Here is a 24729-nt window from a genome sequence, read left to right on the forward strand (position 1 = left end):
TATTCAAAGACCTGTGCTAACATTTAAAAATATCTGCCAGCTGTAATAAAGAAATCAATGTACTTTGTGTTCTTAGGTCCCACAATTTAGCCTAAGATTTGCCCTGGCATGCTTATACTGGTCCAAGCAAGCATTAGGTCATAGCCCGTTCTCCTTCCTTATTTGAAGGTGTTTTTTTTTACCTTTCTCAGCATTCCACAAGTTACTTCCTCCTTCCTTTGTTCTCCTCGGCCTTTGCCTCTTTTAAAAAGTTCTAAGTTGCTAGCCAATCGGGACAAATACAGAATGTGAGGTCCCGTTCCAGCCAATGGAAATTGGAGACAGCAGCAGGGTGGATGCCTCAGGTTATAAATGACCCTGTCTCCTCTGTTGGGTGTACTCTCATGGCAAAACTGCTGGTGAGTGTGCCCTTTCTGCAGAAAGTAAAAATGGCCTTGCTGAGGAAATTAAAGTTATGTTCAAGTGCTATTTCTTTATGGCACCAGGGAACAAACATTCTATTTCTAAATAAATATTTTTACATATAACATCGTGAACAAGTCACTGTGGCCAGGGAGAAGAGGTGTTTTGATTGGCAGGCCTGAGGGGGAGGGCCCTGGTGAACCCCTTTCAACTTAAGAGGGTGGGAGAGAGATGGTGCACCTAAAGATAAGTGGGGGCTTTTGCAGGAATAGCGGGCAATGGATGCTGGAAATGTGAACAACTGTTCTCTACATGTGTCTCGCAGACTGTCATCTTTGTGTGTTTGCCTAATGGGGTTTCCTCTGCCTGGAATGCCCTTACCTTCAGCATTGCCCACCTAAATCTGAGCTGGCCTTTCAAGTCTCCCCATTTCCCCTTGCTCTGCGATTCCTCCACCCCAACCTGGCTTAGGGCATCCCCGCTTCATTTCCTCATCTTCTTATTGGACCACAACACTTACTGTTGGGCCTTGGATTTGGGGTCACTTGGATTTATGTTTGTCTCACCTCTGAGGCTAGGCCTCCTTGGAGAGCACCAAGGCAGTCTTTACTGTTTTGGGGCCTTCCTGGGCCCCAGCCCAGCAAGTGGTGCCTGTCGTTGGAGACACTTGATACATTTTGTTTAACTGAATAGGCTACTTAAAGAGAACAAGCTGTTTTTAAGCCCCCTCAAATATTTCAGAAGCACTATTTACACACTTGAGAATGTGTTCCAGTCACTCTAGGCTATTCATTAGAATAGGTCCCTTAAGCAACTCTCCAAGTTGGGCTGAAGTAGCTGTTTTGCACTTAGGAAGGGGATTGGAATCAACATTGCAGTCATGGTGTCTCCACCTCAGGCTGCTTCCTCAGCTTAACCAAACGAGTGTGTTCCCAAACTCAAGACTGATCAGGGCCTGGTGGGGGATTAACATTTATGTGGTTCTAGAAAGAGGACTCAACTGGGCCAAAGCAAACCTCTGTCAGTGCTCCTCCACCTCCCAAGCTAGTCTTCCCCATGACTTAGGGCTGTCTGCTTCCTCTGGTTCACTCCTCACCTCCATGCAAAAGACATCTCTTTTGTTTACTAAATCCTCAGGTGAGGTGGAAAGCTTCTAAATTACCAGCAGGTGCTTGAATGACCTGAAAACCTCTTTATGAGGTGGTAGGTGGTGGTTATCCAGCCTGGCTTACACGCCTCCTTGTGAGATGGTCCTTTATATTTTTGAATACCTCTGATTATCAAAACATTCTTACACCAACCACGACTGCTTTCCTATCGCTTCTGCCTTGTGTTGTGGAGTCATGCACAACATTGAGACAGGTCTCAGGTCTTTTGTGTGTGTATGTGGAAGTGGAGAGAGAGAGAAAGACAGCTGGGAAGGCCTATAGTGATCAATCTAGGTCAATGGTTGTTAACAAGTTTTCTTTTTTTCAAGATATTCAGGAACAATAAGCATATTTAGAGGACGCATTTTTCCCATTCACAGCGAAGATGGGACTTGATAGTTGGGTAAATGCATATTTGCATAATTCCCTTAGGTTAAGACCCACTGAAATGAAAAGGAACCAATACCAGAAAAATAGATATCTTCTATTATCTTCTATCTTAAACTAGGTTCAGGCCACAGTAGCCTACCACAATCTCATCTCCATATGCAAAATAATGTAAACCCAAGGAAAAATGAAGATACCAAGATGCACAACTACACCCCCTCCCCACCCCCAAAAAAGGCCAATTACCTAGGTTTTCTATCTGTTGCTCCAAGGGCTGGGTTTTCTTTTCTTTTTTTAAAAAAGATCTTCTAAATGGGAAGATAGGCAGTCTGTTTTTAGTTCTACTGGTGGTTATTTTATGATGTTAAACACCATGCCTATGCTTATAATTCTCAATATTTCAGCTTCAAAAGTGAAATTGTGTCTGATTCACCCTCTGAGAGATGAGCAAATTGTCACCTTTCCTTTTTACCTCTTGCTTTTTTGGTCTTCAGTTTTTGTCCCTATGTATTTTAGATGATTATTATTGTTTTTACACTACATAGCTTTTCTTTCAAGAATTATATCTGTCAAGAGTCTTATCTCAAAGGCCCAGGCCCAGTTTCACAGTGAATGGATTATTTCAAAGTTGCAAGGAGCAGATAATTCCTATGCTATTTAAATTATTTCAGAGCAAAAAAAAAAAAAAGGAAACCATCGATTAAAAAAATTTTTTTTCTGGTGTTTAGATAATACATAGATAACATTTTTTATTTAAAAATTCAACAATATGATGGATAAACACAATGTGGTACATACGCACCATGAAATATTATTCAGCCTTACAAAAGAAAGAAATTCTCACACATGCCCCAACACAGATAAGGATTGAAAACATGATGCTAAGTAAAATAAACCAGACACAAAAGCACAAACACTGTATGATTACACTTGTATGAGGTACCCAGAGTAGTTAAATTCACAGAGACATAAAGTAGAATATTGGTTGATGGGCCGGGCGTAGTGGGTCACGCCTGTAATCCCAACACTTTGGGGGACTGAGGCAGGGGGATCACAAGGTCAGGAGTTCAAGACCGGCTGACCAACATGGTGAAACCCCGTCTCTACTAAAACTACAAAAATTAGGTGGGTGTGGTGGCAGGCGCCTGTAATCCCAGCTACTCAGGAGGTTGAGGCAGGAGAATCGCTTGAACCCGGGAGGCGGAGGTTGCGGTGAGCCGAGATGGCGCCACTGCACTCTAGCCTGGGTAACAACAGAGCGAGACTCCGTCTCAAAAACAAAACAAAAACAAAAACAAACAAACAAACAAAAAGAATATTGGTTGATGGGCTGAGGGGAGGGGGAATGGGGAGTTAGTGTTTAATGGGTATGAAGTTTCAGTTTGGGAAGATGAGAAAATTCTGGAGACAGATGGTGCTGATGGTTGCAAATCAATATGAATGTACTTAGTGCCATTGAAGGGTACACTTAAAAACAGCTAAAGTAGTAGATTTTGTTATGTATATGCCACCACGATACAAAAATTCAGCTATATAGGCTGGGCACGGTGGCTCACGCCTATAATCCCAGTACTTTGGGAGGCCAAGGTGGGCAGATCACCTGAGGTCAGGAGTTCGAGACCAGCCTGGCCAACATGGCAAAACCCCGTCTCTATTAAAAATACAAAAAAGCCAGCCATGGTGGTGTGTGCCTGTAATCCTAGCTACTTGGGAGGCTGAGGCAAGTGAATCGCTTGAACCCAGGAGGCAGAGGTTGCAGTGAGCTGAGGTTGCGCCACTGCACTCCAGCCTGGGCTACAGAGCAGGACTCTGTCTTAAAAGAAAAAAAAAAATAAGCTATATAGAAGTACGTTGTTTCAAAGTGAAAATTCACCATCTTCCTCCTTTCACTCACCCATTTCTTTTTTTCTTTTTTTTTTTTTTTTTTGAGGCGGAGTCCGCGCTCTGTCACCCAGACTGGAGTGCAGTGGCCGGATCTCAGCTCACTGCAAGCTCCACCTCCTGGGTTCACGCCATTCTCCTGCCTCAGCCTCCCCGAGTAGCTGGGACTACAGGCCGCCACCTCGCCCGGCTAGTTTTTTGTATTTTAGTAGAGACGGGGTTTCACCGTGTTAGCCGGATGGTCTCGATCTCCTGACCTTGTGATCCGCCCGTCTCGGCCTCCCAAAGTGCTGGGATTACAGGCTTGAGCCACCGTCACTCACCCATTTCTATTCCTCTCCCTAGAGGTAATAATTAATATAGATATACCAAAATTTATTTAATTAGGCTTTACTGAGGATATTAAGGTGTGTCTAGATGTTTGCATTGACAAACAATGCTGTAGTGAACATCCTAAAAATAAACTTTGTGTAATATTGTTCCTGGACCAACTGAGGGTTGGGCTGCTATTTCTCATGCCCAATAACGAGATGCAGATGAACTGGAGAGGAAGAGATTTTTATTCTGTAACCAGTCACAGGGAGAGGCCTGGAATTATCGCTAGATCAACTCAAAATTACAAAGTTTTCCAGAGCTTATATACCTTCTAAGCAATATGTCTACATGTAATGTGCATTCATCTAAAGACATAAGTGATTAACTTCTTTTTTTTTTTTTTTTTATGAGATGGAGACTCACTCTGTCACCCAGGGGAAGTGCAGTGGCACGATCGCTGCTCACTGCAACCTCTGCCTCCTGGTTCAAGCGATTCTCTTGCCTCAGTCTCCCGAGTAGCTGGGATTACAGGCTGCCCCACCACGCCCAGCTAATTCTTGTATTTTTAGTAGAGACGGGGTTTCACCACGTTGGTCAGGCTGGTCTCGATCTCCTGACCACGTGATCCGCTGGCCTCGGCCTCCCAAAGTGCTGGGATTACAGGCGTGGGCCTGTGCCCAGTAATTAACTTCTTTTAATCTGTAACTAAGGTCTGAGTCCTGAAGACCTTCCTCTGGAGACTCAGTAAATTTACTTAATCTAAATGGTTCTAGATGCTTGGTGGTTACCCTTATCTTGTCTCTTGCTAAATCATGGAGGTTTGGAGAGTTCCCTCAGACCTCCAATAAACTTGTTTGTGGAGGCCTGGGGAGTTTCTTCAGACCCCCAGTAAAACTATTTTAATCATAAATAGGTCCTGTTAAGAATTCCTTCATTATAGCCGGGCGCAGTGGCTCACGCCACCTGTAATCCCAGCACTTTGGGAGGCCGAGGTGGGTGGATCACATGAGGTCAGGAGTTTGAGACCAGCCTGACCAATATGGTGAAACTTCATCTCTACTAAAAATACAAAAATTAGCCAGGTGTGATGGCGGGCACCTGTAGTCCCAGCTACTCGGGAGGCTGAGAGAGGAGAATCGCTTGAACTTGGGAGGTGGAGGCAGCAGTGAGCCAAGATGGTGCCACCGCACTCCAGTCTGGGTGACAGAGTGAGACTCCGTCTCAAAAAAAAAAAAAAAAAAAAAAAAAATCCTTCATTATTTTGTCCATGGTTTAAGGCCCAGGAAAGGCCTAGGCAAAACTCTTGGTGGGCTTTTGTTACATCTCAGCCTTTGTAGAAGGGCACTGACTTTTAATATTTAACCTTAACCCGCTCAGTCAGTACTGAAACAGTTGTTATGGAGGCCTTGTGTTAGTGAGACCTGGCCTGCCACAATACGTATACCCTCAATATACTGCGAGGTCAAAAGCTATGTGCATTTTATTAAGTAGGTTAGGTTTAAATTTTTAATTCATATAGTTCAAAATACCAGAAGTTCAAGAGATTACACAGTGAAAAGCCACTCCCATCCTTTCCCCTAGGAACCTGGTTCCCCTCCTCAAAAGTGACCAGTTACATCCTTTTAAATATATATTCTAGTCATGTGCAAGGGAAACTGCTAAAAATACAAATGATACTGGTTTATGCACTTTAAATTTGATAGCTATTGCCAAATGGCCCTCCAAAGAGATTGTACCCATTATACACCATCCATCAGCAATGTTTGAGAGTGCCTGTTTCTGCATTCCCTCTCAACACACAACAGCATCGAACAAACTTTACTTCTTTGCTAATCTGATTGATGAAACATGGTATCTCATTTAATTTGTAATATTATGAGTAAAACCGATGTTTACTTAAGCTGGGTTACTTCTCCTGCCTCCCTCTTCAGCTTCTTTTCCACAACTCTCTCACAGCTACCCTTCAGCTAGGCTGAACAGGAGACACCCGTTCTTTTTTCACTCCTTCTTGTCTCTGCTCTGGTTGTGTTCTCTGGGAGCTCCTGCTAAGCCTCCTGACACAGCAAGTCGGATGCAGTGTCCTTTCTTCCTCTGTGCTTCCTCTCATCACAGCATTGGTCATGTTGCTTTCTGTCTATTTCTGTTTTTCCTGTCTGCCACCTCTAGACGGTGAGCACTGGAACTAGATCTTTTCTCTCTCTTAAGCTATTGTTTATCACTGTTATCATCAGTAAATATGAAATGAGTGGATGAATGGACAGTTGACAGCTTCAAATTGAGGTAAAAAATAGGTATTCCATATAACTGATTGAAAGAGATTCACCTTTTTATAGTATAAAAGAATGTATTATATGGAAGGTGGCAATTCAAATCAGTGGCGAAATGGTGGATTATTCAATAAATAGTGTTGAGCTAATTGGTTAACTATCATAATTGAGGAAAATCACTTTATGTCCTTATCTTACCACCCCATGTAATTTCCAGGTGGATATGTTAAATATAGTTAATATAAAGAGAAAGCATTAAAAAATCGAAATAATTATGCATAAGTATCGATCCATTTTCAGGATAAGGAAGCCTTTTCTAAGACTGACACTAAGATGGAAACCTTAATGAAAAAGATTAATAGATTTCATTATGATTTTAAACGTACACATATGCAAAAATAAAGAAACAAAGTTGAAAGGCTATTAATGCACAGAAAAACTTATTTATTTATTTTTGAGACAGAGTCTCACTCTGTCGCTCAGGCTGGAGTGCAGTGCACGATCTGGCTCACTGCAAGCTCCATCTTCCTGGTTCAAATGATTCTCCTGCCTCAGCCTTCCGAGTAGCTGGGATTACAGGCATGCGCCATCACGCCCAGCTAATTTTTGTGTTTTTAGTAGCCAGGATGGTCTTGATCTCCTGACCTCGTGATCTGCCTGCCTTGGCCTCCCAAAGTGCTGGGATTACAGGCATGAGCCACTGTGCCCGGTCAACTATTTTTTAAAATATTCAAATGACAAGTGGTCAGATTCATTAATATGGAAGGTCCTATTAAAAATGCATAAGAAGGCTGGGTGCTGTGGCTCACACCTGTAATCTTAGCACTTTGGTAGGCCGAGGTGGGCGGATTGCCTGAGTTCAGGAGTTCAAGATCAGCCTGGGCAACATGGTGAAACCCCGTCTCTATTAAAATACAAAAAATGAGCCGGGCGTGGTGGCGCATGCCTGTAATCCCAGCTACTCGAGAGACTGAGACAGGAGAAATGCTTGAACCCAGGAGGCAGAGGTTGCAGTGAGCCGAGATTGCACTATTGCACTCCAGCCTGGGCGACAGAGCGAGACTCTGTCTCAAAAAACAAAAACAAAAACAAACAAACAAATAAAAAAAAACATAAGAAAAAGACAGAGAAATTAAGTGAAGTTCAGGAATAGGCAATAAAATAAGAATATTTGTTCTAGAAAACCAGATACCATATGTTCTCACTTATAAGTGGGTGCTAAACATTGGGTAAACAAGGACCTAAAGAGGGATACAAATACACCTGGGACTACTATGGGGGCAGTGGAGGCAGAAGGGGTGAGGGCTGAAAAACTACCTGTTGACTACTATACTCATTGCCTGGGTGACGGGATCATTTGTACTCCAAACCTTAGTGTCATGCAATATGCCCACATAACAAATCTACACATGTACCTCCTGAATCTAAAATAAAAGTTGAAATTCAAAAAAAGAGAAATACTTGTTCCTGCATGAATGAAATAAACACATAGAGGAATATTCAATCTCACTAGTAATCAATGAAACATCCACTAACACAACATTTTTCATCTAACAAATTAGCAACAATGATAATTTTCCATGTTGGCAATTATGTGAGAAAATAACACCCTCATGGCCTGGGAGTGTAAATTCATGCAGTCTTTCCCAGTATGCATTAAGAGCCTCTCCTTTTTGACCTAGATCACTTCTACAAATCTTATCAAAAGGAAATAATCAGAAATATAGACAAAGATTCAGCTGCAAGGATATTACAGTGGCATATTTATAGTGGTGAGAAATTGAAAGCAATCTAAACGTCCAACAATAAAATTGAATAAATAAATTATGGCGCATTCATTGGCTAGAATACAGGCATTAAAATAATCATATTGAAGACTGTTTAAGGACACAAGAAAGTGTTTATAATGTATTGTTAAGTTTAAAAGGCAATTTCAATAGAATGACACCAATATTGTTTTTCAAAACATGTGAGTCTATTATGTGTTTGTGCAGAAAAATCCTGAAAAGAAGAGCCTGAGGAATCCCTCCATGCAGGTCACTCTGTCCCCAGGGGGGCACTTTCGGTGAGCTCCAGTAGAAGCTCTGATAGCAACAGCTGGGGCAGACAGCCCTGGGAGAGTCTCTGCTTCCACTGCAGGACCTGTGGGAAGAGGCCAAGTGGCCCCAAAAGTCACTGTAGACAAAATCAAGAAGTGGCTGCTGCCAGAGCTGATAATGTCATGTTCATGGGCTCCTAGATAATATTAATAGTAGCTAACATTTGTTGGGCGCTTTTTACTGGACACTTGATATGCATTTTCTTTCCTCTTGTTTTTTTTTTTTTTTTTTGAGACGAGTTTCGCTCTTGTTGCTGAGGCTGAAGTGCAATGACGCGATCTCGGCTCACTGCAACCTCCGCCTTTTGGTTTCAAGCGATTCTCCTGCCTCGTCTCCCAAGTAGCCCAGTAGCTGGGCCTACAGGCATGTGCCACCACACCCAGCTAATTTTTGTATTTTTAGTAGAGACGGGGTTTCACCTTTTTGGTCAGGCTAGTCTCGAACCCCTGGCCTTAAATAATCCGCTTGCCTTGGCCCCAAAGTGCTGGGATTATAGGCGTGAGCCATCACGCCTGGCTGCGTTTTCATTTAATGTCTTAACATCCTGAAGAAATATCTCTAAGACAAGTATTATCTCCCCACGTTATCCATGAGGAAACTGAGGTCCAGAAAGTTTAGGTGACTTATCCAAGGTCACAAAGCTAGGAAGTAGGTGGGCAAGTTAGGCATTAAACCCAGGTAGATGTCTGACTCCAGAGCCTACATCTGCATACAGGAAGCATCTTATTTTTTATTACTATGGCAAGAGGGGAGAGGGAATGATAATGAATAAATGAAAAACACTAAGGAAATGAATGAAAGTTGCTTCTGGAATTAGATCCTTTTGAGAACAGTACCCCATGGCTTTCATGAACTTGCCCAGAATAGTCTCTGTCCTCAGTGACTATAGTCATTGTTATAGAATGGAACAAACTGCAAATCCCTCATGTCCTGCCATCACCACAGTGGAGACCCCCTCTTTGTGTTCTGGGCATGGTTAGGATCTGGCCTGGGTTAACAATTCCCTCTCCTGCCTGCTGAAGGCAGACCCAGTAGGGGCAGCTGGGGACAGGCCCAGTGAGATCTTAAAGGTTCCCAAAATAGGAATAGCTATTTCTCTTGTATTCAGGGACAAGCCTGTAAAATGGGACTTTACCATCTTTGGTGCCATCTGTCACAGAATTTTTTGGGCTGTACCAGCCCCACCCCCAGCAAGGCTCACATTATCCAGGCAGTGCCCTCTTCAACAACCTATGCCTCTTCTCCACTTAAGACCCCTGCCCAGCCTATGCCTCCTTTCCCAGCCAGTGCACCCTTCCACAACTGTGCCCAATCCCCAGCCATCCCCCCATACCCTGTGAACCCCTTGCCTAGTAAGTGTCTCCGCCCCCAGCCAGGTGCCCTCCCCTCTTCAAAAGCCAGGAATCTCTTTCTCATCCTATACCAACTTATACCCTATGCCAACTAGGCTCCCTTCAGCAATGAGTGTCCTTATCACCAGCCTATTCCCCCTTCCTTGCCCAGCTGCACTTCCTTAACCTTGCTCCTCAGTCTATTTCCTTTCTAGACCTAGTCCTCCTTTCTCAGGGAGTCCCCCTTCCCCACCCGATCCCACCCTATGCTGCCTGCCCTTCTCTCATCAGGAGCCCCGAACCTGCCTGTTCCCTGGAACCCAGCCATGCCCACTTTCTCAGCCGGGCCCCCTCACTTAGCCAGCCCCCTCCATCCATTTATACCTTTCCTCCCAGGTAGGCCCCCTTCCCAAGCCAAGGCCACTTCTCCAGTCAGGTCACCTTGCCCTGCTAGGCATGCTTCCCCTATACCTACTGATACAGCCTCCTCAGTCAGGCCCCATTTCCCAGCCAGTACTGCCTTCTGCAGCAACCCTACCCAGGCTCTCTGCCCCAGCTTGTTGCCCCTCCCCAGCCTGTGCCCCCGGACAGGTAGGCCCTCTTTGGCAACCAGGCAGCCTTCCTGAGCCTGAACTCCTGTCTCTAGCCGGTCCTGGATCATGAAGGAAATCTACCCCAGCCAGAGCCCCTTCGCCTGTCAGGTCCCCTTTGCCCAATATCCCTATCACCAGGCAGGTTCCACGACCCAACTTTATTTTCCTTGCTCAGCCTATGTCCCCTTGCCCAGGGCCCCTTTCCCCAGCCAGACTCTCTTCCTCAAGTTGTGTCTTCAGATTGGCCCCTTTCTTAGCCATCTGACCAGTCTGTGCGCACCTCTCTGCCCTCTAACCACTTTCTGCTGGGTTCCCAGTCTGTGTCTCGGTGGGGCTTCCTCCTCATCCTGTACCCACACTGGATGCCCCTCCTTCCTTCCTCTCCCCAGGCCAGACTCAACCCCAGCTGGAGCTTATTCCCCAACCTGAGATCCTGCTCACAGCCTCCATAGGCACTCTGCCCTTCCCCAGCCCAGGTCTTTTATCAACTCTATGTCCCCTTCCCACAGCCAGGCACCCATCCCCAGCCTTTCCCCTTTTCAACTGGACCATTTTTCCAAGGAGTTGCCCCTTTGCTGGCCTTTCCCAGCCAGCACTTCCTTCCGCAGTCAGGCAGTTCTCCCTCACCTGCCCAGTGGCCTCCCCAGCCGTGGAACCTTTCCCACCAGGATCCCTTCACTCACATGTGCCCCATGCTAAGCCAAGTCCGCTTCCCCAGCTAGGAACGCTTTCCTAGCCATGCCCCTCCTGCAGCCAAGCTCTCCTCACGTAATATGCCCTCTGCCCCAGTCTGTGCTCCTTTTTCCAGGCAGGCCTCCTTCCACAACCTTCGCCTGCCCAGGCCTCTTGTCCAGCCTATTGCCTCTACCCCAGCCAGACGCCATTCCTATCCTGTGTCCCCCTCCACAACTAAGCCCGTTTTCTCAACCATGTGCCCTTCCTCAGCCAAGTTCCCGTCAGGTGGAGAGGCTCTCATTCCCAGGCATGATCTCTTTCCCAGCAAGCTCTCTCCACCTGCTAGGCCCCTTCTCCCAGCCAGGCCCACTAAACTGCCTACGATCCCATCTCTAGCCTATGTCCTTCTCGGTATCCAAACCTCTCCCACCACCAGGTGCCCTTTCCTAGTCTGTGCCTCCCTCCCCAGCCCCTTCTGCTGTCAAAGTCCATCTCCAGTTAGGCAACCTTTCCCTAAGGGGTCTTTTTACCCCACGATCCTCCTTACCCCACACCCATCTGTCTTCCATAGATTGTGCCAGCCTCTCAAGACTGTGGTCCCTTTACAAGACAGGCATATCCCCACGTCTGGGACCCTTCCTCAGTCTCGCCCTCTCGCCAATCTATGTCCTTCTCCCCGAGTCTATGTCCTCCTCCCCAGCTTATGCTTGCTTTCCTGCTAGATCTCCTTCACTGGTCCAGTGCCTTCTCCAGCCTGGACTCCACTGGACAGCCCATGTCCCCTCCCCCAGCAAGGTGTCCTTCCCCAGCCTTTCCTCTCATTAACAGCTAGGAACACCTTTGTCATCCTTTGGCTCCTAACTCAACTGGGCCTCCTTCCCTTGACCAGCCAGTTCTTCCCTAACCAGCTCCCTCCACCCCAGCTCACCCTATTATGCCCCTCCCAGCCAGGCTTCCTTGCCCACCCCGTATCCCAGTCCATAGCCAGGTTCCCTTGCCCAGCCTTGTCCCCTTCCTCTGCCTGTGCCTCTTTGCCCTGCCAAGGCCACTCCCATGCTTGGCCCCTTTGGTCACCTAAGCCTGCATCGTCAGCCTGGCTACCTCTCCCAGCCAGTGTTCCCCCACCCTTGCAGCCAGGTCCCCCTCCCCCCATCCCAACCAGGTTTCCTTCTTCCATGACCCCCCCACACCATATGGCACTTCTTCAGCCTGTGTGCCCTCCCAGTGAGGCTCTCTTCCCTATCCAGGCCCAATTTCCCAATTCTCTTCAATTCCCCTGGCCAGGCAGGTTGCCGGAGCCATTTCCCCATTCAATAGCCAAAGTCCCATTGCTCATTGAGTTGCCCCCTGGTCAACCTATTCCTCCTTGTATAGGCAATGACTCTTTCTTGACCCAGCCCCCTTGCCTGCCCTTTTCTCCACCCAACTCCACCCCTGCCGGGACCCGTTCTCCAGACTGTAGCCCAGTTCCCAAACAGCTTCCCTTCCTAAGCCAGACCCCCTTCCTCTCCTCCTCCAGCCTGCCCCAACTGGGCCACCTTCTCCTACCAGAAACCTTTCACCAGCCCATGCCCCAGCCTCCAGCCTGGACCCTTTCCAGGCGTCCTCCCTCAGCCAGGCCTTCTTTCCTAGCCTGTGCCCCCTTACCCAGCTGGGCCTCTTGTCCATGAAGGTCCCCTACCCTAGCCAGGCCTCTTCTTTTAGCTTGTCACCCCCTGACCCTATGTAGCCCACTGAAGTAGAGCACCTTTCCCATTTCTAGAGCGCTTTGCCAGCCTTTGCCCCTGTCACCACTCAGCAACCACCACCCTGCCACCCGCAACAGGCCTATGCTCCCTAACCCTCCAGGATTCCTTTGCTGAAGTAGATCCTGGGATATAAACTCTATATGAAGTCAGCTACACAAAATCAGAGAAGCAGGTATTTTTTAAATGGTTTTTATTTTTGAACAAACTACATGTTTAAAAACTTTTAAAGACACATATATTTTATCTTAGAGCATTTGGAATGTAGAAAGAATTTCCAAAATTAATCTCACTGAATTACAGAAAGTAAAGATTAAAATTTTCATAAGTTGTTGACTGTAAATCATTTCACTTTATATTCTTTTGGAAAATGCAAGGATATTAACAAGTCTCAAATTACAAAAGTATATTGTTCACTTTTTTGTCTCATGTCAGTTATTGATATGACAAAATAGAATAAAACTTTAATATTTTAAAGGATCTTTTTAGATATTTCTCTCTCTCTAAGAAATAAGGAAAGTTGTTACATTCACATCTCTCACATTTCATACCAGATGATATAACAAGGTGGATCAAGTGCTTGAATAAAGTCATAGCCTTTATATCTCTAAGAATAAAGGAAACTTACTCGATTCAGATCTTCACCCCTTAGAGTAAGTAAATACCTATCAAGTGTCTCTTTTTTCTTTATACCAGTTGTAAAGATAATGAAACATATCAACTATTTGAATAAAGTCATGTATCTTCCTACCTTTAGTAAAGGAAATTAAGTTCAGATCTTTCACATCTTACAGTAAACCTTATCTAGCCTATCAGTTAATCTAAATTTACTTTCTCTACTTAACAGATTTACCTTACATGTTTAACAAATGCTTTTATTTAGAATTAGCAAACATGGGAGCAACTAAAGTTAATTAGGAACCACATAAGTTTTGATGAAAAAAACAAAACAAAGTACCAGCGGATCTCTTGTTCATAACTTGAGATATCTCCTGAGTAGCCCAGCTTAAGTAAAAAGCAAACCATAACCATCTTTCCCCCCAAAACTCAGCAAAAGGCCTTCACAATGCATTTTGATCACATAAACTCCAATTTTGTCTAAGTAATCCAAGATATTCATGGGAAAACCTGAAGACTCCCCGAGCTAGTCTACTAGATTTATTTTTCCCAGAACACATGCAACTTAACATTTCCTTTTTTTCCTTTTTTTTTTTGAGATGGAGTCTCGCTCTGTCTTCCACGCTGGAGTGCAAAGGCACGATCTCGGCTCACTGCAACCTCCGCCTCCCAGGTTCAATTGATTCTCCTGCCTCAGCCTCCCAAGTAGCTGGGATTACAGGCGCCCGCCACCACGCCCGGCTAATTTTTTATTTTTTTTGAGACGGAGTCTCACTGTCTTCCACGCTGGAGTGCAAAGGCACGATCTCGGCTCACTGCAACCTCCGCTTCCCGTCAAGCGATTCTCCTGCCTCAGCCTCCCGAGCAGCTGGGATTACAGGCGCCCGCCACCACGCCCAGCTAATTTTTGTATTTTTTTGTAGAGACGGGGTTCCACCATGTTGGTCAGGCTGGTCTCGAACTCCTAATCTCGTGATCCGCCCGCCTCGGCCTCCCAAAGTGCTGGGATTACAGGCGTGAGCCACCGCGCCCGGCCAACATTTCATTTTTATCGTTAAGTTGTGCACAACATGACCAAATCTTAGTGGGCGAGGGAGGTAAAACCCTTATGGGCAAGGAGAGGTTAGAACTTATCAAACTTATGCCCCTCTGGTGGTGCAACGCAGAGATTTCCCTCATATTTCCAGGGAATTTCCCTCGAATTTCATTTCCCACCCCGTGAAAGCAGCAAGGTTAGGAAAGCGGGGCGGGGCAGGAAAGCGGGGGCGGGGCAGGGGGGATAGTTATGATTAAAAGGAAGGAAAAAAAAAAAAACTGAGAAAAGCAAAGGGGGAAAATAAACTGAGCCTACTCAGGAGATACGGCGAAGGAAACGCTTCCGCGGGGCCGCTGGGTGCCTTGGGGCCTACTGCAGACGCGGGAGCGCGCCCCCGGCGGCGCCGGCCTCGAGCGGTCTCACGGAGTTGTAGTGCTCGCCGAGGCTGTAGGCGTAGTGCAGGTAGACCAGGATGATCGGCTTCTTGTCGTACTCCTCCCCGATGACCAAGGTGGGCGAGTTGGCCTGGATCACCTCGATGGGGGTCTTCAGGACGTGCGACAGGGCCCTCAGCTCCAGCTGGCCTCCCCATGCCGCGGTGCGCACGATTTTGTCGCAGTAGATCATGAAGTCGTCGTGGCTGAGGGGGTCGCCGGTCTCCGGGTTGCTGAAGAAGGGCAGGAACTCGTCGACGTGCTTCTGCATGTAGCTGGCGGTGCGGCAGCGCAGCATCTCCACCGACACGCTGAACACCAGCTGGTCTTGGATGGCGCGGTACATGCAGTGGCCGTCGGCCGGGATCTCTTTCATCTCCAGACCTCTGGCTCCCAGGATGTCGGCGAGCTTCTCCTGCTCCTCGCGCCTGAAGCCGGCCAGGTGCTCTGACATCTCGGCCTGGAAGATGCTCTCCTGGCGCTCCCTCTCCTGGGACTCCATTCTTCCTCGCTTTCTCTGGGCTTTGGAGGGGCGGGGAGGCCGGTTTTCCAGATCCATCTTGGCCAGGTCTTCGACGACAGATTCAATGCTACTGTCGTCCTGGAACTTCTCCAGCTCCTGCCGGTGCTTCTGCGCCATCTCGGCCTCCATGCGGGCCACGTCTTGGAGCAACTGCTTTCTTTTCTTCTTATCGGTCTTGGGGACCGAGTTTTTTAAGCTCTGGATCTGGGCCTGCAGCTCCTTCTTCTCGCGTTGGTGGCGGCGCAGTATGCGCTGCTGTTCACTCTTCGGATCATCCATGATGTTGAATGGCAAGCGGGAGTTCAAATATACTGACAGTTCAAGTACCAAACAGACCAGAAGTCCTGAGCTGCCCTAACGGTCGCTCTCTTTCACCTCAGCCTGCTCTAACCGCCGCTCTTGGCTCACCTCAGCCACCGCTTCCCCTCCCCCATTCACATTCTTCTCTGCCATTGGTTACTGTCTCCATGGCCACGCCCCCGCAGGCATGCCCAGTGCTAGGATTGGCTGTTGGGAGACGGACGTATGCGCCCATTGGACCCCACAGCAAAGGTTTTTGGCGGGATTCAAATATGGCCTTCCTGCAATGTGTGTGGCAGTTGGGCTCGTAGAGTCTTTCGCTGATTGACAGCCCAGTTCATTTCCAAGTCTGCACACAATGCAGGCAGCCACACGACAGATACTACACCCCTGAATGTGCTCTAACCCTGGACTTGGCATTGCCCCTACTGTTGAGGAAGCAGTGCGTTTTTCTCCAGTCTTTCAGGTTCCTAACCGGGGAACCATTAACTTTTGTGCATCAGAACGAGGACATTTCCTTACATTCCTGCAAACACAGTCCTTTCAGTTTACTCTTTTTTTGGCGGGGTGGGGGCGGGAATGGAGTCTCGCTCTGTCGCCCAGGCTGGAGTGCAGTGGTGCAATCTCGGCTCACTGCAAGCTTTGCCTCCCGGGTCCAAGCGATTCTTCTGCCTCAGCCTCCCGGGTAGCTGGGACTACAGGCGCCTGCCACCACGCCCGGCTAATTTTGGTAGTTTTGGTAGAGACGAGGTTTTGCCATGTTGGCCAGGCTGGTCTTGAACTCCTGACCTCAGGTGATTTACTCACCTCGGCCTCCCAAAGTGCTGGGATTAAAGCGTGAGCTACTGTGCCCAGCCACAAGTTTTTATTTTAGCCATTTTGATAAGTGTGAAGTGGTATCTCATTGTGGCTTTAATTTATAGTTCCCTAATGGCTAATGATGTTCCTCTTTTTATGTGCTCATTTGCCATCTATGCCATATCCTTTTCAGTACAATGTTTATGTCATTTGCCTATTTTCTCTCTCTTTTCTTTTTCTTTAGTGATGGGGTCTAGCTCTGTCACCGAGGGTGGAATGCAGTGGCATGATCATGGCTCACTGTAGCCTCAAACTCCTGGGCTCAGGTTCAGATGATCCTCCCACCTCAACCTCCTGAGTAGCTGGGACTACAGGTACCACCATGCTTGGCTAATTTGGGGGATTTTTTTTTTTTTTTTTTTGGCCAGATGCAGTGGCTCACACCTGTAATCCCAGCACTTTGGGAGGCCAAGGTGAGAGGATCTCTTGAGGTCAGGAGTTCCAGACAAGCCTGGGCAACATGGTAAAGCCCCCATCTCTACTAAAAACACAAAAAATAAGCCGGGTGTGTGGTGGTGTGTGCCTGTAGTCCCAACTACTCCTGGGGGCTGAGGTGGGAGGATAGCTTGAGCCTGGGAAGCAGAAGTTGTAGTGAGCCAAGACAGCAGCACTGCACTCCAGTCTGGGCTCAAGTGATCCTCCACCTCTGCCTCTCAAAGTGCTGGGATTACAGGTGTGAGACACCACGCTCAGCCCTTCATCTGCCTATTTTCTTTCTCTCTCTCTCTTTTTCTTCCTCTCTCTCTCTCTTACTCTCTTTCCCCTTCCTTCCTTCCTTCCTTCCTTCCTTCCTTCCTTCCTTTCCTTTTTTTTTTTCTTTTGAGACAGAGTCTTGCTCTGTTGCCCAGGCTGGAGTGCAGTGGCATGATCTGGGCTCACTGCAGCCTCCACCTTCTGGTTTCCAGTAAGTCTCATGTCTCGGCCTCCTGAGTAGCTGGGGCTACAGGTGCACACCACCACACCGGGATAATTTTTGTATTTTTAGTAGAGACAGAGTTTCACCATGTTGGCTAGGCTGGTCTTGAACTCCTGAGCTCAAGCGATCCTCCTGTCTTGGCCTCTCAAAGTGCTGGGACGACTACACGCACCACCATATCCAGCTAACTTTTTGGTTTTTTTTTTTTACTTTTTGTAGAAATGGGGGCTTCATTATGTTGCTCAGGCTGGTTTCAAACTCCTGAGCTCAAGCGATCCTCTCACCTCAGCCGCCCAAAATGCTGAGATTACAGGTGTGAGCCACCGTGCCTGGCCAGGATTTTTGTAGGAATCATGTTCAAGCTGTATATCAATTTGGGGAGAATTGACATCTTTACTATGTTGAGTCTTCCAGTCCTTGAACACCTGGATATTTATCTCCATTTATGCAGATCTTCATTGATTTCTTTCAGTGACACTGTATAATTTTCAGCATATAAATCCTGTGCACATTTTGTTGGATTTACAATTAAGCATTTCTCTTTTTTTGAGTGATTGTAAATGGTATTGTATTTTTAGTGTTCACATGGTCATTGCTAGTATATAAAAATACAATTTTAAAAAAATTTATCTTGTATTCTGTGACCTTGCTTAACCAGCTAATTATTTCTAGGAGGTTTTTGTTCCCCCCTTGATTCCTTGGAATTTTCTATATAGACAGTCATGTCATCTGTGAATAGGGACAGTTTTATTTCATCCTTTCCAGTAAGTGTGTCTTTTATTTCCTTTTCTTGCCTTATTGTGCTGATTACAACTTCCAGCACTATGTTGGATAAGAGTGGCAGGGGCAGACATCCTTGTTTTGTTCTTGATTTTAGGAGGAAAAGAATTTCATCTTTCACTGATAAGTATGATGCTAGCTGTAGGATTTTGTAGATGTTATTTTTCTAGTTGAGGCCTTTCCCATCTATTCCTATTTTTCTGAGAGTTTTTGACATGAATGGGTATTGAATGTTGTCAATGTTTTTTCTGTATTGATATGCTAATATGATTTTTCTTCTATAACCTATTAATATGATAGATTACAGTGATTGATTTTTAAGTATTGACCTAGTCTTGCATTTCAGAAATAAACCCGATTTGATCATAGTTTATCATTATTTTTATATGTTGAGGAATTCTTTTGGTAATTTAAAAAAGGATTAAAAAATCTACATTCATGAGAGGTATTGGTCTGCAGTTTTCTTGTTTGGTACTGTTTTGTTTAGTTTTAGTGTCAGGGTAATACTAACTTCACAGGAAGAGGAGGAAAGTGTTCTCTCCTCTTCTATTTTTTGGAAAGAGATTGTGTAAAATCAGTAGTAATTCTTCTTTAAACATTTGATAGAATTCTCCAGTGAAACCTTCAGGGCCAAGAGATCACTTTCTTGGGAGTTTTAAAATTAAAAAATATTTTTCCTTAATAGGACTAATCAAACTATGTATTTCATATTGAGTGAATTTTGGTAGCTTGTGTTTTTTGAGGAATTGGGCCATTTATTCTGAGTAGTCAAATTTATGTATGTAGAATATTTGTACTATTCCATTTTTATTGTTTGATGTTGGGAGGATTTATAGTGGTATTCCCTGCTTTATTGGTAATTCGTGTTTCCTCTTTTGTTCTTTGTCAATCTTGCTAGAGATTTGTCAATTTTATTGATCTTTTCAAAGAACTAACATGTTGTTTTATTGATTTTCCCCATTGGTTTTCTGTTTTAAATTTCATTAATTTATGCTATTTATTATATTCTTCCTGTTGCTTGCTTTGGGTTTAGTTTGCCCCTCTTTTGCTAGGTTCTTGAGGTGGGAGCTTGGATAATTGATTTCAGACTTTTTGTCTTTTTCCAATGTATACACTTAATGATACAAACTTCCTTCTCAGTACTACTTTAACTGGTTCTCCCATGTTTTGATATGTTTAGTTTTCATTATCTTTCAGTTCAATGTACTTTTTGGTTTTCCTTGAGACTTTCTGGCCCATAGATTATTTACAAGTGAGTTATTAGCTTCTAAGTGTTTGTAGGTTTTCCTGTTGTCTATTAATGACTTCTACTTTGATTCTGATATGGTTTTGGTCTGTGTCCCTGCCCAAACCTCATGTTGAATTGTAATCCCCTCTGTTGGAGCTGGGGCCTGTGGGAGGCGATTGGATCATGGGGGCAGATTTCTCATGAGTGGTTTGGCACCATCCTCTTGGTACTGTTCTTGAGATTGTGAGTGAGTTCTTGTGAGATCTAGTTGTTCAAAGGTGTGTGGCACCTCCCCCAATCTCTTTCTTGCTCCTGCTTCCTCCATGATTGGAAGTGTCTTGAGATCTCCCCGAAAAGCAGAGTTGCTATGGTTCCTGTACGGCCAGCAGAACCATGAGCCAATTAAACCTCCTTTCTCTTTTGTTTATCACTTACCCAGTCTCCGGTATTCTTCCTTTTTTTTTTTTTTTTTTTTTTGAGATAGTCTCACTCTGTCACCCAGGCGGGAGTGCAATGGGGCGATCTCGTCTCACTGCAACCTCCACCTCCTGGGTTCAAGCGATTCTCCTGCCTCAGCCTCTAGCAACCAAGTTTTGTATTTTTAGTAGAGACAGGGTTTCATCATGTTGACCAGGCTGGTCTCGAACTCCTGACCTCAAGTAATCCGCCCACCTTGGCCTCCCAAGGTGCTGGGATTACAGGTATGAGCCACTGCACCCAGCTGGTGTTTCTTTTTCTTTTTTTTTTTTTGAGATGGAGTCTTGCTCCGTCACCCAGGCTGGAGTGCAGTGGTGCAATCTCGGCTCACTGCAACCTCCGCCTCCTGGGTTCAAGCAATTCTCCTGTCTCAGCCTCCCAAGTAGCTGGGACTACATGCACCTGTCACCACTCCCGGCTAACTTTTGTATTTTTAGTAGAGATGGAGTTTTACCCTATTGGTCAGGCTGGTCTTGAACTCCTGACCTCGGGCGATCCACCCGCCTCGGCCTCCCAAACTGCTGGGATTACAGGCGTGAGCTACTGCTCCTGGCCCAGCCGATAGTTCTTTATATATAGCTATGCAAGAATAGCCTACCATAGATTCCTTGTGGTTAGAGAACACATTTATATACGATTTCCATTCATTTAAATTTGTTGAGGTTTGTTCAGTTTATGGCCCAGAATATGGCCTATCTTAATATATGTTCCTGGGCACTTTAAAGAATGCATGTTTTGCTACTGTTGGGTGGAGTGTTCTAAAAATGTTGTTTAGATCCCGGTGGTTCATGATGCTGTTGAATTCTTTTACATCTTGCTGGTTTTCTGTCAAATTCTTACGTTTATTGTTGAGAGAGGAGTTTTGAAGTCTCTGACTGTAATTGTAGCCTTTTGTATTTCTCCTTTCAGTTCTATTAGGTTTTGCTTTTCATATTTTGCACCTCTATTGCAAATCCTATACATTTTAGGATCTTTGTATCTTCTTGGTATATCCATCCTTTTATCATTATTGGAAGTCTAGGCTTCCCACTCAGTCTTTGCTGGTGGGGGTGGGGCCACAGTTGTTTTTTCTCTGGTTATGGCTGGCATAGAGTGATTATTGTCTAAAACTTTTCTGTCTTGCTAGGCTAATTCATTCCTAGTCCTTTGGCTGGAGAAAACAGGCTTTTATAGGGGCTCTTTTTGTCTGTGGCTGTTAGTGTATTTTTGGTTGCTGGCTTCGTTAACTTCAAGTCTATATGAATCAAAAAGAAAATTCATGTCATTCCTCCTGTCCTGAAGACTCTATGTGGTCTGCCTTCTTTCCACTTTTTGGAGTCTTGTGTTGTTTTGTATATGATATCCAGAGTTTTTAATTGTAATAGCAAGAGGAATAGGGCAAAGGATGTCTATTCCATCTTCTCCTATCTTATTTGAAATAAATGGAACTATTTCACACTCTCCCTTACTGGCATTTGCATGTTTCAAAGAAATTAAATACTGTGACTTAAAATGAATCAAAGCAATGATAATTTTAGAAAACCATTATGCTGATCCTGAAAGAGACATCTTTTGGACTTTAATAGTGTGATAGCGATGGTCATGTAGAGTCTGCTTGTTTGCTGCAATCAAGATAGCTTTTTGAGATTCTGCAGAAGGGATGACAGGTCCCTCTGAATGTCAAACCCCATTGTGTGGGTTTGTTTTTGTGGCCTGAAGTGCAGAAAAACCAGCTTTGCAAATGTTGAGCTTTCCTGTCTGTAGTTTGTGTTAAGGAAACCATAGTTATTATAATATCGAATGTGCCTTTTCCAGCTCTGAAGTGAAGCCTACTCCCCCAACACATACTCTCCCATCTGGAGATTATGATCCAACTTCCGAAGCACAGCCCTTGCCTTTTAAAGTCACGTGTCTCCAGCAATGGATGAGCTGCCTGCTCTTCAAGCATCTCTCTATGAATATCATTTCTCACAAGTGAGCTTTTGATAAGGATTAGATGGCAGGGAGTTCAAGGTTACCTCTTCCAATAATAAGCCCTAGGAATGGTGATAGGCCGTCTTGTTGATTAATGGTTATGCTTTGCCAGTCAGCGAGGTGGGTGGAGAAGAGAATGAGTGCCTAACTTCCAGGGGGCTGTGATGATCAAATGTATGTGAAATGCAATGCCCAGTGCTTGGCACCAAAGAGGCCAGTAATACATTGCAGTTTCTTCCCTCTACCATACCTCAGTCCCTACCTCCCAGCTCCTGTTCCCCATTCTGTATCCCCACATCCACCCTTTTACCCTTATTTCTTCTCACCTTCACAGGTCACCAGAGATGGCAGTTTCCATGGTAATCAGGATCCTCATTAGTTCAGAGTTTAATGGTCTCTAAGCGTCTGTCTGGATTGAGTTTCTAGCCTACGTCAGAGGGAAGTTTCCAGTGAGCTCAAGGGCTGTTGAGAAATTGTCAAACATAATTTAACACAACCAAGTTCTCCTAACTAGACACAATAGCACATGTGTTATTTGAATCAAAAGAGAGAGGATGTAAGGAAATCATCCCATCTTGTCCTGGGCTTACAGTTCCTGGGCATCTAGAGAATAACTGTCTTCCTAGAACTTGCCTATGAGGGATTATATCACCGGACTGTAGGTGTTGGAGTGTGAGTCAAGGGATACAGCAGATTGGGCAACAAGGAGGCAACCTCACTGAAGGCTTTTGAGTAGATCACTGCGGATTTACTGTTTCCTCATCCTCCCACGTGTCCCTTAAGGCTCTGGGGTCACGTAAGCTTCCTGCTCTGTTCAGGCCTGGAAGACTTGTTCCTGACCCCCCTCCCACGCCGACCCCCTTTGCTTATTCATTCATTCAGTCGTTGAGCCACCATTTATCAGCCCTGCAATGTTCCAGGCACTGTTCTAGGCACTTAGGATGTAACAATGAACAAAATAGAGGCTCCTGATCTCAAGGAGCATACAGCCAAGTAGGAGAAGACAGATTAAAAAACAACTACAGAAATGCATACAAAATTGAAGCTGACCTTTGGAAGAGAGGTTCCTAGTCTTGCTCTTGATTAGCGTTCTAGCCTCTTTTCTCCCTCTGTCCATCCTCAGCAATGGTCTATGTACCCAGAGAGGCTTCTCCTGTTCCCTTTCCACATCTGCTGAAGGATTGCATAAGCATTCCTGGGAGAGTTTGAGACTTGTTACTGTCACCAGTGGCATGAGGTTGGAAGTGAATGTGAATGTTTGGGAAAAAGTGGCCATGTTACCCACCAGAGCAGAGGACAGTGACCATCTCCAATCCTCTGAGTCAGAAGAGGCCCGCTCTGGCACTTTCAAACTGTCATGCTTGATTTTCTTTGCCTTCCATCACTAATGTCCTGCTTTGGTTTCTTAGGTAGGCTCCCATACCCTGATCATTCTTAGTTTGCTAAATGAGAGAAAGCGAGAACTAGCCCTTGAACCAGAATCAGAAGAGATGATTGGGCTGGCAGTGGGTGCTGGGCATGCAGGAAATATCCCTCAGCACAGTGGGGACTCTGCTGGAAGAATCTGAGTAAGCCATTAAGCGCAGGAGATGGAGGCTAGCCTGATTTCTGGGGCAGCTGAGAAATTGGGGATGACGTTCAGACTTTGTGAGCCACAGAATGGGGTCTGCTCTCTGGATGTGCTAGACAAGGCCTGGCTGTGGCTGCCAGGGCGTGCCAACTGCTTTGACCACGTGATCCCGGTCTGATCATAGGGTTGCCAGATTTAGCAAATAAAAGTACAGAACCTGGTTAAATTTGAGTTTCAGATGGATAACAAATAATGTTTGAGTAGAAGTATGTCCCATGCAATAATGTTTTAGTGTAAGTATGTCCCAAATATTGCATGGGACATACTTACACTCAAACATTGTTCATGGTTTATCTGAAATTCCAATTTAACTAGCATCCTGTTATTTTACCTTACAACCCTACCTGGACAGAGTAAAAGCTGCTATGTAAAGGAAGAACGACTGGCTTTATTTTTCATCTGTTTCCAGGAGCCTAGAGAGTAGGACCAGTGAGGTTTGAGCCTGGGTCTGAGAGCATGAAAAAAGATTTCACTGGCAGGGGTCTCAATGAAAGCCATGGAGAGTCTTCCCCTGAGTAGCTTGGAATTATTAATGGAAAACTCCAAGAACCCTTCCAGCTTTGACCATCTCTGAGTCTCAGAAAGTCCAGGAATGTTGTGAGGATAGAGTGGAGAGATGGTGGAGGGGGATAGGACTGAGGACTGGAAGCCCCCACATAATTTTGACCACTTCTCTGTTTGGTGTTGGGATTGGGGGGGAGAATGCACGCAGATGCATCAGCTAGGTACATGGCCTTCTTTCTGTGGACGAGAAGGCAGGGCTTCCAAAATGTCCAAAACATTCACCCTGCCATGGCTTCTGCTCCAGGATTTCTGCCATTCGTTCTCCACAGTGACGCTGTTGGAGGGAAGCCCATCTTGGGACAGGTTCAGTTTGGCTCTGGGCCTTCACTCCTCAGTGCCCCACTGTATCCTTCCCACCCCTTCTCTCAATGGCAGCAACGGCGGCAACCTGTGTTTGGACACCATTTCACAGTTCACAAAGCGATCGACCATCTGTTACTTCTCTGGATTCTCACATGTCTGAGAGTGACCATTCATTATCTCCTATTTAGAAGTGAGGAAACCAAGCCTCAGAGACTTGCCCAGTGCCATATGGGCCAGGCCTCCATCCACTCAGGCATTTTCATAAC

At 45.6% G+C, this 24729-nt stretch overlaps 1 protein-coding gene across 1 annotated transcript; it reads right to left on the reverse strand.

The window, feature by feature from the left end:
- Positions 1 to 14231: 14231 nt before the first annotated feature.
- OTUD6A (OTU deubiquitinase 6A) lies at positions 14232 to 15828 on the reverse strand. Its single transcript, XM_033201442.1, has one exon. It carries the CDS (start codon positions 15731 to 15733, stop codon positions 14867 to 14869), a length of 867 nt encoding a protein of 288 aa, XP_033057333.1. The 5' UTR covers positions 15734 to 15828; the 3' UTR covers positions 14232 to 14866.
- Between the last annotated feature and the right edge of the window lie 8901 nt (positions 15829 to 24729).

The sequence above is a fragment of the Trachypithecus francoisi genome, unplaced genomic scaffold (genome assembly GCF_009764315.1).
Source record: "Trachypithecus francoisi isolate TF-2019V2 unplaced genomic scaffold, Tfra_2.0 Lachesis_group6, whole genome shotgun sequence".
NCBI lineage: Eukaryota > Metazoa > Chordata > Mammalia > Primates > Cercopithecidae > Trachypithecus > Trachypithecus francoisi.

Excerpts from the sequence above, each read along its gene's own strand:
- OTUD6A (XM_033201442.1), bottom strand. The coding sequence starts at position 15,733 with ATGGATGATCCGAAGAGTGAACAGCAGCGCATACTGCGCCGCCACCAA.